This window comes from Temnothorax nylanderi, unplaced genomic scaffold, assembly GCF_030848795.1.
Source record: "Temnothorax nylanderi isolate EJ_2023f unplaced genomic scaffold, tnyl_v1.0 TNYL_tig0078_pilon, whole genome shotgun sequence".
In the NCBI taxonomy this organism is placed as follows: domain Eukaryota; kingdom Metazoa; phylum Arthropoda; class Insecta; order Hymenoptera; family Formicidae; genus Temnothorax; species Temnothorax nylanderi.
Genome location: NW_027249140.1, coordinates 137,159 through 152,367, shown reverse-complemented (window position 1 = coordinate 152,367; position 15,209 = coordinate 137,159). Strand labels below are relative to the sequence as shown.

Genomic DNA, 15,209 nt, shown 5'->3' with positions numbered 1-15,209 from the left:
GAATACGATTGGGGTCGCAACCCGTAGTCCTCGCCTGCGGTCCTCGCGTCGCCGTGGTCGTGGTCGTGATCGCGTGGTTAACCGGCGTGTGTAGCTCGGTAGGAGATGTTTTTATCGCGCGTTTACGCATCTGGTCTCCTCGCGCGTATCGCTTTGTCCACGTCGTGACCGATACCTCGCGCGAGCGGCGAAAATCTCTCTCCGTGCGCGCGCGAAATCGCCTTTCCGGATTCCGTGATTTACGCCGTTGGAAAGCCGGTCGGCCGCGCGTTAATCCTTTCGCACCTAATGGGTGTTACGCGGCCTGTAAGGAAAATATACTGACAAACGTTTTGTAAAGCGTTCACGCGCGTATACGCTCGCGCGGATTACGTAAATTCGATTGCGGCTTATTAAAAAAAGTAACCGGCGTGAAAGCATTCGTATACGCGGGATATATCTCGGAGGCTCGATACTCTCTCGAACATTAATAACAGACGCGGGGAACGGGATTGTACAGGAGTTCGGCACTCCTAAGCGATATAACACGCGAATCTGTGAAATGATTTCTCGATCGAGACACACTTTCTTTTAGAATCGTGGTTTATCCGATAAACAAGGGCGACTGACAAGTTGCATAGTTTTGAGTTAGAGACATTAGCGATTATATATGCGTTAAAGCGTTTCCGTATTTATTTACAAGGCATCAAATTCAAGATATTCACTGATTGTAATTCGTTGGCGATGACCTTAAAGAAGAAATATGTAAATCCTAGAATTGCTCGTTGGTCGTTAGAACTATTAGGTTATGATTATACGTTAGAGCATAGACCTTCCGCACGGATGAGACATGTAGATGCACTTAGCCGCGTCGTAGGTGTCATTGAAGATAATCCATTTGAATGGAATCTCACTATTTGCCAAAGTCGAGATCCAAAGATTGTAGAGATCCGAGATATGTTAGAACAAACCGAAGATAAGTTTTTCGAAATGCGAAACGGTCTTATTTATCGTAAATGTGGTGAAAGATTACTCTTCTATGTACCGGAACAGATGGAGAAAAACGTGATATTTAAGTATCATGATGAGATGGGATATTTTAGTACACAAAAAACATATCAAGCAATTATTCAAAACTATTGGTTTCCGAAATTAAAAGAAAAGATAAATATGCATGTTAAGAATTGTCTAAAGTGTATTTCCTATTCGCCTATTTCTGGGAAACGTGAAGGTTTTCTCCATTTAGTTCCTAAGGGTAATGTTCCATTTTCCGTTATACATGTGGATCATCTTGAACCCATGGATAAGCAACAATCGACAAAGCGATATATTTTAGTGGTGATAGATGCTTTCACAACATTTGTAAAACTTTATGCGACGAAAACAACGTCTAGCAAGGAGGCTATTAATTGTTTAATGCGATATTTCGAAAACTATAGTAGGCCGCAGATTATAGTATCTGATCGTGGAACTTGCTTTACCTCGCGCGAATTCCAAGAGTTTATTGAGGAAAGTCATGTCAAGCACATAAAGATCGCTACCGGATCACCGCAAGCGAATGGTCAGGTTGAGAGGATCAACAGAATCCTTACTCCGCTACTAGGTAAATTGTCACATGATACAGTAGACAAATGGTACAAATTTTTAGCTAACGCGGAATATTCTGTAAACAATACTGTGAACAAATCTACTGGTGAAACTCCGAGCAAATTACTTTTTGGCGTAGAACAACGTGGAGAGTCAATCGACGATCTTAAAGAGTATTTACAAGATAATAGAGACGAGTTAGATGAAACCAATCGCGATAATTTAGATAAGGTTAGAGAAAAAGCTTCTATAAAGATTGAGCGTACACAAAAGTATAATAAGGAATACCGTGATAAGAAATGTAAACCAGCGTTCGAATATCATGAAGGATCGAAATCACGAATTACATCACGATATTTATTTACGCGTGATGCTCTCCATTTATATAACATTCTCATTTTTCTTCTAGTATTGTTATTCTTAAAAATTATTGGCTTTATTTCTAAAGTCTTTGGCAATCAAATATCGTATTTTGGTATAAGTGTATATTGCATTTACCAAAAGATTATCAGTTAATACAGGTTCACAAAAATTACATAAAAGAATTAATTATGTACATACATACACTGAAAAAAAAATACTGTTGCTTCAATTAAATGTGGAATCCCGGGGTGCCAGAAACATAAATAGTTGATTCAATTGTATAAATAGTTGATTCAATATTTAAATAGTTGATTCAATATTTGAATTATTAAAACGACTACACTATAGTTGAATCAACTATTTATACAATTGAATCAACTATTTATGTTTCTGGCACCCCGGGATTCCACATTTAATTGAAGCAACAGTATTTTTTTCTCAGTGTAAATATGTAGATTTTTTAGTATGCGATGTTAAGTCCGATCGATCAAGATCCCCAGATTCGAAACAGTCTGATGACGATTGATTGAGCATTTTTTCTCGATACATCACGCCGTATGGCAAATATATCCGAGAACAGAGGGACTCGCGTACAGTTATCCGCGAGGTACACGTCATCCTCGCGCGATCAGGTGTCGTTGCTCTTAACGGACGTTAAAATTTCCGCGCGATTATTCATGCCGATAAAATCTCGCCTCGGTCGGACGGTGCACGTATAATAACGAGTGTTTCGTCGCTCCGAGCGCTTCGCGAAGCACCTCGTGGACCGTCGTAGGATGCCGGTCGTACGACTTATTCGCGAATACATGGCGCCACCCACAGGCTCTCTATGATGGGTGTGACTCGTGTTGGCATTCGCGATGTACATTACGCCGCACGAGGGAACAGGAACGTGTATTGCCGCCACCTCTCGCGAGTACGCTTGTAGATACTCATTTCCCTTTACGCTCTAACGACGCAATCGGCGGCTCGCAAATGCGCGAATCCTGGCGACAAAAGGGGATTCTGCGATTTGAATTGTCTCTGAAAGGCTACTGATCGAAAGTCTTATCTGAAATGTCTATATCTGTAATTGAGAGGAATAAAAGACTGTACAAATATTTACTATAAATTGTATAATTTATGGCAATGATGCGTAATAAGATTGTTGCGTTAGAAAATTAGATGCCTATTATAAAATGAGACGATCACGCTTTTTGTTTTAATGCAATTTTGTACATTTAAAGCTCTAAAAATATTTCCTATTAACTAAAAGTTTTTTATTGCTTATAACTCACACGTATCTTAAATATAATACAAACTTACTTAAATAATCGTAATCGCTATCAATAATCTGACTTGAAAACGAGTGTAAGTTTTCGATCGGCGGTGTTTTTTCACAGTATTTTACTCCGCATAGCGTGTGCTCGTAAATTTGTGTATAATTCCAATTACACGGATATTAGGCGACCGCCGCGATCTGGTTTCGATTCTATTCTCAACTACCGCAAGTGTTCGCGTATAGCTCGTCGTTAGGGCAACGTAGTACGTACGCGCCACCGTTCTATGAAGCAATACGCCAGCCGTGGTAATAAAACGCTTTCTCGCTCGTGTCCGTGACATGAAATATCGTGGATCCTTTCACGAAACGAAAATAGAGAATCGCTGGCACGCTCTGGGGAACGTATTCAAGATCCTCCAGTCGCGGTTTCGCGCGATCCAGCTGTCATAGTCGCTAAGAGATGGCAATACCACGTCATTGAAGGACATGGTCGACGAACGTCGTTCGTCGCATCAAGTCCTTCAATGCATATAGATTTCAAATTGGGAGCTACGGGTGTCTCAGAATTGTGCAGATGGTCACAGTAATTTCATACGGTTAATTTAAAGGTAACAAAAAAGTGGTGTGAAAGTTAGAGCTATACAATAATTTGTTGTCATATGTGTATTAGAATATGTGTATTAGAATATTAGATGAATTATCTCTTTGTTGATCTCATTAATACAAAAAATGAAGAGTTATTGAGAAAAATCAACGTAAAGAGTACACGAGGGAAGGGGGGGGGAATTTTAATCCCGCCTGGGGCTGCGCAAATGTCCGGAGCCGATCTCGCGACGCGTACCATCTGTTACGACAATATTTCCGGTGTCGATGCGCCTCGCGGCTGGCACGCGTCAAATCACGCGCGAGCAACGTGAAATCACAATTTGATGGCGCGTTTTTGCAAGTCCGGTCGCGATTGGTCACGGAATCCCGTACTTTAGAAAGCATTTACTCGACTTACAATTACTCGTTAACTATAATAACAACACGTCACCTTGTAGCACATAATTTTGCGCGACGTGCAATAAAAAAAAAGGTTATTTTACGTTACCTTTATTATACTTATTATTCTCGTCGGAGGATGGCGAATTGGCCGGATCCTCGTGTGTGTCTCCAGAAAGAATCGCGCGACCGGCTGCTGGCCGATGCATCTCTCGCGGGGTGACGGAGGGGGGGGGGGCGGACGGGACATTAGTGCCTGGGTGCATTCGCGCGCGGCACCGGTTGCATCGGGTACGGTTCAATTCCGTTACGCGGACGTAAGCCGCCGCGGGCTTCCCACGCCAATTAAACATGACTCATTAACGGGCAGGGGAACAGTCGGTAGCCCGGGATCGATGCCTGGCCGAGAGAGTCGGCGGGCGCAGAGCCGGGGAGAGAGAGCCCTTCCTATAACTCTCCGTCTCGCGGCGGTGCAATCGGAACTAATCTCGATACCGGTCCTTCTCTTCCACCGGCTGCTGTTCGCGATACGATATTACGACGAGGATAAACCGGTAACCGCGCAAGAGCGCGGCCACGTCGCGTCGCGTCGTGTCGCGCCGCTGCAAAATATTTATAGTCGCGGGCGCGAGCTCGCATGCGATCATTCCACGAATCCCTTCCGACTCGTACGGAACGCGATCGCCACTCTGACGTCTAAATTTTAACCCGCTCTTCGCTCTTTACCGGAATGTAGCTTGTACCGCAACGAATAACGCAAGTCGCGCGTATTTAACATATTAACGTAACTACGCCGATCGCGATTTTTATATGTCGCTGGAAAACGAAACCATTTCAAGCGACTATATTCTGAGATTTCACTTTTTAATTATAATATTATATTATTTATATTAGCATTCTTATTCTTTCAATGACTGACGATGTTCGTCTGCGTTTCGAAACCAATGTGATTTTTATGGGAATGTCGAGTGCTTAGTATTAAATCTAAGAGGGAGAAAATCTAATATTTGCCGGTGATCGGCTATAAAATTAAACAGCATGAAATGGTATGAATCGTAAATAAATTATACTACCAAGAGTCCGATGGTTGGCGAATGTTTAAAAGCCGCGCGTACGCCGTAGCTGTTTAACCGTCAATGGTGAATGAAATGTCTATTTAATCGGTGAATAAAAGCGCGTGGTTTTTCCGTGAAATCGATAGTCATCGCCGTAGGGCATTCTCGCTTGTGCTTTGGCTATTCGCTGTCAACTGCAACAAAGTAACGGGACGCGCACTACTAACAATGCCTTTACTGCTATTCTCTCCTGCAGCTCTGCGCGCGGGCTAGCATTAAGACCTGCTTCATGCAAAGCAGATTTTTATCAGATAGCGCAATGCGAAACGGGTACAATAGATCTTAAATTATTTTCGATCGGGCGATATACGGCTGATTAATGCGGCCGCCAGTAATCGCGAATTGTTTGTCACAGACTTTGACACGCGCGGTTGTATCTCCGCGCCGCGCGAAGTAAAAGTATTTATATTTATTCAGGCTAAACAGTAATAGATGCAATAAGCGTTTATTATGCTGCAGAATAGAATATAGAATTATATGTCTATAGAGTTTTAAAGATCCTCGAGATCTCGCGATTAAATCGAGATCTCTCAGGCGCTTCCTATAATCACTTATATCTCAATCATAGGGACACTTTTAAATAACTGCGCTTAATTAATATAAATCTTTTATTTATAGAGCGTCAAGTATTTATTTAAAGTTTTTTATTTAAGGAACTGTCACTTGCTATTTCTACACATTAAAAATCAGCGGAAATTGAGAAATTTTCAATGGTTTTTAATGTGTAGAAAAATAGCAACAGATAAAATCTGAAAAATCGAAAGAGGGCTTACATTATGCCAAGTAACAGAACGGGAATAGTCTAAAATCCGCGATTATTTAAAGAGAAAATTAAATTAAGTAGGCATGATGTTTGTGGCGACTAAACACGCCGTATATCTCGGCGTTACTCTCGCCTCGTTTCTCTCCATCCAGCACTTACCGGAGGAGAAAATTCCGCGACCTGTGAAACGGGCCTAACGGACCCGATATTCTTCCCACAGCAGTCGCAGCGGCGCGATGTTCCGCGAGAACTTGGAAGGAAGACGCGAGAAGACACGACGACCGGCCAACCGACCGCGACGAGGGTGGAGGAAGACCCCGGGAGGGAGGAGGAGTAAATTATTGCCCGTGCATTCGGCGATCGCTTCCGATAGTCGTGGATTCCTTCGTGAGCCTCGTGCTCGTCGCCTGCCTTTGGCAGCCGTGGAATCTTCTGTCGTTTCGCCGCGGCTCTCCTCGCTTCTTCTCCTCGTTGTCGTCGTCGTCCTCGTCGACGGCGGCGCGGCGGCGATGCAGAAGAGACCGCGGGGGTGCCCGTTAAAGGCAAACCTGAAAGGCGAACCTTCGGCAAAGAGCTCCGGAGCTGACGGCGCAGCCGAGATCGGACCTGATCCGGAGGAGTCTTCTCGCGGGATAATAGCCGCGGATAGCCGCGAAAGTTACGAGTCGTCGGACGGCTAATGTTGGCGTCTATCACTCAGAGCGGCGCTAATGGCATCGGCGGGCACCCTAATGGTGAAGGCCTCGCGGTTCCGGCCAAGTCCGATCTCCGACGCGTCTCTGTTTCTCCGTAACAGAAGTTGTCCAGTATCACGTTTCACGGAGAGCTTTATTTACGGACGATCGGCGTCGTAATAACGATTCTTGATAATTTGAAATCAGCATTCGCTAAAAAATTAATTTTCCTCCGTAATATTGTACGATTTAATTATACAAGAGAAACTCGGTGATAAGAATTTATAAATAATCTGCATCCTAAAGAGTTAAAAGACATCTTAAAAATTCGGTCAGTTTTTTTTTTTCTGGGTACGCTAGCAACGCTATGATTTTATCTGTCGTGAATCAAGCTTATTCGAGGGTCATTACCTATGGTAATAGTTTTCGCATTTTATGGAAATTCGAATCCGCCACCTGTGCTTCTCGCGACGCCGGCACATGCACGGTTACTTCGCGCGCGTTACGAGGTAATCGAAGTTACGGACTTTACGTTGCGTTTGACCCACTTGCAACGTTGTTGCATCGATGAATCTCGTGGCCCGTTGAAACGAAGAAACTGGGACGCTCGGAAGTAGGATTAGCCGTAGTCATCGTCTCATCGTCGTCGTCGTTGTCGTTGTCGTTGTCGTCGACGGTTCGCGTGCCGGGTCCGAGATTTATGACACCTCGCGCCGGCTGGCGACCGGCTGCGATTTCTCATTGTTAGAAACCCGGAATCTCCTGCACCCACATTATCTGTCCGATTTCTAATTTCCAATTTCACATGGCCGGGCAGCGGCGATGTGGGTAACTAGGCAAATAGCGACCTACACGGGACGCATCGCCGCCGCTTATCGATTATCTATCGGCCATCACTTCGCCGTTTCAGTTTATCGTATACCATCGCCGTGTACGTATTCCTCCGTGGAATTGAAATGAGTGATCCGCGGCTCTCCGTTTAGCCGCGATGATTCCTCCGTGGGCGAGAAGAAACGGCGGGAAAAGAGCCGCGTTTGAGGCCGAACGTGGGCAGGTCCGAAGTCCGACTCTCTCGGTGGACATCGCGCCGAGACGACGACGCTTTCAGACGTCGCCAGGGTCTTTCTCCTCTTGACAAAAGAGAATGTCGTCATCGAACGTTCCTACGGGCATGTCCCCTGGTATTGCGACGCGTTTCCAATTCATTAGAGATATTTCGAGCGACGTGCCGCAAAGAGAGGCGCGTAAAGGCGCGCCGGTGCATTTGAATATTGGTGCAACAGAAACTACCAGGTAGCTTTCCATCTAGGCTGCTTCGAACTAGAAAATCCTCGACTACGTGAAACGAATGCGAAGCCGGTGAGAGACGAAATTTTTAACGAGAGAAAAAAGTGCATTACATTCGAGGAATGTCGCGAATGTAAAAGTTTGTCGAACAATATACAGCTGTCCGTATAAATAATTTTTCAAGAATTTTCTATGACGAACCGTGCATCTCTGTTCTCTTGCATTCAGTTAATAACAGTTGAAGTGATAAATGTTTAACGCAAACGAAAATAAAACTTATTCGATTATTCTATTCATTTTTAATAAGAAAACTCCAAATAGAAATTTATTATTTGCCATTTATTAAAGCTCCTATTGCAAATTTACAATTTTCCGATCGATCCGTCAATTCTGTGCCGGTGAGTCGAGATGCAATCGACACGAGGCAGGAATTCGCGAGGGAATTCGTGTCTCTCCTATGAAGGAGAGACGTTTTGTCACGAGAGATAGGCTGGGGCACGAGCCTGGCGTTTCGTATAGTGGACACTCCCGGATCTCTTTCTCTCCGTCTCTCCGTCTATCCGTAGAAAGGTGTCGTCACCGCCGGTTCCACGCTCCTTCGGCTCCGCGTGCTCTTCTCCGAATTACGTAACTCCGAGTGCGGCGTACACGCGTGTGTGAGTAAGCGCGTGTGCGTGTGCGCGCCTTTTACGTGGCGCGCACAGGCGGGGTACCGCGCCTTCGTCACGAAGAACGAATAAACGGATGGACAGAGCGCGCGCGCGCGGTGCGGCGCGGCGCGTTCTAAATCGACGGACTTGGTCGGTGCATTACGTCGGTGCATAACCGTCGGTGTAACCCGTGCATCTGCCGGGCTGGCCATTCAGGCCTTTGTCTCCCGCTAACGTGGGCGTTACGGAATATCTATTGTCGGTTTGCGCGCATCCACGCTCGAGGGGGGAAGGCGTGTGCATCGTGCGCGCATATGCACGCTCGTGCGGCGGACGATCTTGCGGCTTCGCCGTCGCCGCGCCGTCATAACGGGAACGACGGCGCGGTGCGTGCGAAAACGTTATGCAAAACTGCATTGCGCAATTTGCCCCGCGCGGCGATGCGCCTCACAAATCGACCCGTTCGATCCGATTGCCTATTCTGCGCGAGCAGGCAGACAGCTCTCGGCAACTCTTTAAACTCGTCGCCTTTCTGCTCTTGACAGTTTCTGATGAACGCCAAGTCCCCGCGCCGGCGCGATCCATCGAATAGGATTGGCGATGCCAATCCTTTGCCCGTGATGTGGAAACAATGTCTTCATATTTTCTTTATCTTCCTGTGCGTGCGTGCATATGCGATAATTTCAGATTAATATTCTTACAAAATTAGCGTGGTTTTTTTTAAACATAATATTAAATTCTTATTATATAAGAAATCTATGACTCATGCTTCTAATCTTCCAATTCGCACAGAAATGTGAAATGAATGGAAGTCAAGAGCGAGGCCGAAAGAGAGAGAATCTAGAAGTAGAATTTATTATGCGAGATCGCAATCTCGTTCCTTTGGCGTTTCGAACAAATTTTATTACACGTAGTTTAACGTCGTCACTTTTTCGAGCGGATGGATTTGTACGTGATACTACACGCGGTATGTAGCTCTCGGAAGAGATGTTATGAGGATCCAACGTGGCCGCGCGATGTTAGATCGTTCGCGGATCAAAGGGGAGTGCACTTAACCAGCTGCATTATTTGCAGCCTAAGGATGACTGCAATGATAAATGCGTGCGCGGAGAAAGAAGACCGGGTAGAAATCTTTTGACGCGCTGCGCTTACGATCGTACATACGTGGTACGTGGCGCACTGGAATGTATCAGAATACATGAATACCTATTTAAGCGAAACGTTGATTGTAAAGAATACGCAGTGCAAACGGGATTTTAATGTACGGTAGCAGCCATACGTCTTTTCAATTTGCATCGGGAATGTGTTTTGTGCCATTGCTAATTCGTCATCCATTACAGTTTTAACTGCGGTTTCAAAAGATATCTTGTCGTCTCGGTAAAGATCTTGAGTAATTTCACCTTAAATTCAGCATTTTTTCTAATACCAAAAATGTTCATTTTCTCATCAAAATTTTAATGCAATACAAGGAATTTTTTTTTCGATATTCGATCACGTATAAGGAGACTTAGTTATGCTTAAGAATTTCGAAAACACTCCAGGTATTTGTAAGAAACTTATTCCTAGTTTTAAGGGACCGTATTCTATTGTGAAACGACTGCGTAACGATAGATATCTTGTGGCCGATGTAGAAGGTTTCCAAAATACCCAAAAGCCGTATAACAAGCTTGTGTATGGCAAGCTTGTAATATAAAACCTTGGCGAAAAAACTCTACTCCAGAGTCTGATGCTACATAGAAAGTGAGACGAGATTTAATTGCTTGACCGCCCGATCCCCTTACACGACTGCGTATACGTCACAACGGATGTTGGAGATCGCCGGTAACCGTCCGGTCGGTTGCCCGGCCCTTTCCTCGACTTCCAAGCGGCTGGCTCGCGTCCGCGGTCATAACTCGCCGCCCGGTCGTGGCTATCGGAAAATTCCGATCGTGCGTAAATTTAGTCTACTCACCGGTAGATACGCAGAGCGGCGGCGGCGGCGGCGTGGGCGTCGTCGAGGGCGACGGTACTCTTCTTGCGACGGCGTTAATTATCGCCGCCGGACTGTACCGTGGCACCTGCAACACCACGGGAGTTTTCACGGACAGGTCCACTGGTTCCAGCTGCACCGGCGGTCCCGCCGCCTGCAACAGAAGGAAACGCGCTCGTCAGTGGCTTGGCAACTATATACCATTAACAGAAGCGTTCCTACCCATTGGGCGTAGTACTTGAGATCTATCAGGTGCCTTTCAGGCTGTACAAGAATGTTTGCAAGCCGCAAAGAGGAATTTGTTGATCTCGAAATGTAAAAAAAAGCATTATTAAACTAACACTAAAACAGGAGATTAAAATGACCTGTTTGACATTTTTTGAAATAATTATTATTCATTTTTAAAACATCACAATTTCTGAAACTTTCTCTGACTTTTATAAAATTTGTTTTCTTTTTTTTCTCTTTTTTTCATCTTGAACCCTTTGGTAGAAATATGTATAGGTTAATATTCGGTAGTTTCAGTGTTAATAAATATTTAATTGAAATGAAAATGTGGTATATCATTTAAATTATTTATCTCAATTATATTCAATATAAAGAAATATATAATAAACTTTATAAATCATGATAACATAACATAAATATTTGATTCGTAAAACTATAGAATAATGCAAAGCATTATTCTATAAGGCATTTTCTGATAATTTTCGAATGTAAAATCGTAGGAGTTCTCCTCAATTCCTAGCGAAATTGTTATAATATTTAATATAAAGGTGTGTTGTTCATCGCGATTGCGTAAGGTCAACGGAGATCTTAAAAGATCTCTACCACGACTCGTTCGCGTAGGTGTCCCTCTCTTCCTTCCAGTTATTGAGAAAAGGTGCGAAGCAATCTCGAGACTTCACATTACACCGTTCCGAGTTAATTCACATGTATTTCGAGGCCGTTGTTGCGCTGACGTAAATGAATATTAGTATAATACGCCGTTTACATAACGTGGTAATTTTGCGGATGTTACCGCTGCGGCTGTGGGGGACTCGATTTGACGAGACTTAGATGCGGCAAGTATAAATTTCGTCACCCACGCAACATCGCCGATTGTCGTACCCGAGATTGTCGAGTTAATGCCCCGATGCCCCGTAAATAATAATTTTTGGAAAGCCGCGATATCGATATAGGCGAAACGAACAAACGGACAAAGGGTCTTAGCCTGTGTACGTGACTTACTCAGCCGCGGTTTCAATAGCCGATGCTGATAGCAGGCCAAAGTGCTTAAGCGCAATTAGCATAACTAGCGTCGGTAGTGACGTGGACTAATCACGACCAGTTCCCACGAGAGATTCGACTCGGCCTAAGCCTGTCGGTCGCTTGTATACCCCGCGCTATCTAATTTCCCTGTGACACACCTCCGATCGTCTAATGATCGACGGAATTAATAGTCAATCACGCGAAGGAACCAATTCTCATAGATTGCGATCAAATTGGATGCGAACGTCATTGGTATCGAAAACGAGACGATTGACAAAAACGGTACTTTCGACCATTAATATCTATAGAGCGGATGTGCTATGCAGCGTCATGAGAGAAAGTGTTACCAATACGAATTATGTTAATTTGTATTTAGCATTTATTAAAGATTCAGTGTGAATTAATATGCATATTTATGACATTTACATAAAATAAATTAATAAAAAATCAAGAACAATCGTACAAATTAATCTCTCGAAGTCTTATTAAAATATAAATAAAGAAGGAAGAAAGAGACAAAAATAATGAAGACATAGTATCAAGAAAAAAAGAAAAGAAAAAAATATAATGGCGAATTGAAATGATTGTATAAAACTGTTAGTATGAAACATAATATTTGTTCCGCTTCTCTGTCGCGAAAAATAACGCAGTTATTGCACACAATGCATTCCCCTACGTCTGTCACTAACGCTAACTAAATATTCGTACCGCAACGCGATACGACACGACGCCTAATTGCATCAAAAGAGGATCGTTTTGTAGCGGCCGTGATCGATCGCTGCGTTCCGCGTTCGATATCGGATTTCCGAAACAATCGTGCAGAAGATCGGATTTACAGCACACGGCGACCGGTTTCGCGCGCGATTGTTTCCCCGACAACAACCTCTCGATGAAACGTGGGAATGCTCGTGCACACATCGACAATGAAAAGCTCGGTCTCTCTTCTGTCCGCGCCGTATACCCGTCATACGATCAAACAAATGATTCGTGTCGTGAAACACGATACGACGCTAATAGCGCAACTTCGACCGGCCGGTGGTTACACTGGCGGTGAGTGTAACTGTAACACCACGGCGCGATTAACAAATTACACGTAACACATCCGCGCGCGCGCACACACACAAAACGACTCTCCGTTGCGCTACCCGCAATAATTTATAACGGAGTTTACCGGCGCATTTAGCAGAGCTATTCAAATCACTGTAAAACTGTGCGACCAATGAGAAAATATTAGAGAATGAAAGGCTTTACAGTCCTCGTAGAAACGTATTGTAAAACTAGAATATAAATAACAGTCCCGCCTTTTCTCGTTATCATAATTCATCATTTTTTATTTTCTATATTTTCATGGGCATCTAAATGGAATAATAAAATATTATATGAGAATAATGTACAACTATAATTAGAAAAAAATTAAAACATTAAATAAAACATTTTGATTTAACAATTTTAATTCAAAATTTAGCTGCGTATACGTATGTTTTTCGTATTGCATAGTTTGTAATTTGTTAAAAAATCAAACTTGTGTGAAATATTCCAATGATTCTGACTGAGCGTGGTCTCCTCAGTTGCACAATTAAATAGTTTAATATTTCGAAATGGCGATGGCAAGCGTTGAACAAAATATATCGCGTTGCAAATGACGAAATAAAGTACGCCCGACAGTAAATACGAAACACGCCGCCCCGGTCGCTTCTTGTGACACACCGAAATCGCGATTCCGTCGATTCCGAAGGCGAAGGCACTCGGCACGCAAAACACGGTCCCCGTCCCATCGCGGAGTTCTGGTTTCTGGAAACCGCGATACGTGCGCTTGTTATTCATGAGCCGCGAGATGAGCAGCGACGTCGGTAACTACAGCGGGACAAGCGTATTTTTCGGGCGGGCAGTAAAAGCCACGAGGACGGTTATATGCGTGTCACGCAGGTTGAAGACGCACGAAGCGGCGCGACGGCGCGGCGGCCTGGTCGCCTTTACGACACACGACGATTCTAATTAAATCTAATATACGCACGCGGCAATAATCCGTCGTAAACCGCGATATCCGTCGGGCAATAAATAATTATAAACTAATAAACTTTAACGAGAGGGAATGCGCGCCTGGCCGTCGCGTCGCGTCGCGCGGAAGGGCAGAGCCGGATCCCGTCGAAGCCGAGATACGCGCGAGATACGCCCGATGCGCGCGAAAAAGGACGAAACAAATATCGCGATCGGCTGCAGTCCCTCGATGGATGAAATCAAACGACGCATTAAATCGTCGATGACTAATGAAAGACCGGGTAAACTGTTCTTAATGATTCCAGTCTGCGCACCGCGAGAGAGACGTACATATGTTTTATATATCGTACGTTTACGCGCGGGCATGTACGTTTACGTCTAAATACGTACATGAGCGTAATATAGACGGGCATATTCGTACCTATGTATTACGTATGTTCTCACAGTAGCGGCCCGTAATGAGTGTAACGTTCATCAATCATTCGTTGAGCAATCCCCGACCCAGGCGAGTCCCGGCAGAATTAATTTAATTACTACAAATGTTTCGGGATAAAAATGGTCCGCGATCGATGCCGCGTCGTCGGCGACGCCACATCGTAACGCAACGTCTACGTAAATAGTTTCAAATCGATGCTTTTGTGGAATTTTCCGGCGAAGGCAGTAATAGTACAGCAAAAAAAAAGAGAGAGGCAGAAAATGTTAGATAATAACATAAAAATGATAATATTTTAATCGTAAAATCCATTTGATTAAATATAAGCTTGGAGAAAAGTAAATAGCATCATTTAACGAATCAGACAAAATTAATACGCATGTTTAAAACATTCTTGAATTACTACTCTTTGGATTTCTAAGATCACGTTATATATTTTCAACTGTAATCGATTAGCGAACGTCCACCGCATTAGCTTTTCCACATTTCCACTTCTTATTACTCTTGTTCCCTTGGCAAATTTTTCTGCATTCTCTATTTTGTCACAACTTGTCGGACGTGTCTTTCAACGAATCAGATCAACGACGACGTTAATCTCTTTCCGGTGCCCGCACACTCTCGCGCCCCATTAGATCATCGAGTAATAAATTCTTGGCGGACAGCGACGTTAATTACGTCGTTTCTGTAACGCGTAATGGCGAAGCTTATGCATCAAAGTATGACGTTACGAAAGGATTATTCTAAATGTTAACGTTTTCTTTGCCCGAGGTGGTGTTGAGTTCGCGAGCGCGACGGCGCGGCGCGGCGCGGCACCTCGAATCTCTTGCTCTTCCTCGCGGGATCGGGGAATATGTACACATAGGCGGTCCCGGGCATATATGCGGCTGTGTCTTTG

At 44.1% G+C, this 15,209-nt stretch overlaps 1 protein-coding gene across 2 annotated transcripts in view; it reads right to left on the bottom strand.

Moving 5' to 3' along the window:
* LOC139774316 (uncharacterized) overlaps positions 1 to 15,209 on the bottom strand; it is a 349,030-nt gene that overhangs the window by 199,615 nt on the left and 134,206 nt on the right. For both annotated transcript variants that reach the window (XM_071709515.1, XM_071709516.1), the window contains one exon: positions 10,615 to 10,786. In XM_071709515.1, the coding sequence (XP_071565616.1) occupies positions 10,615 to 10,786 (172 nt within the window). The remainder of the gene's footprint in view (positions 1 to 10,614; positions 10,787 to 15,209) is intronic.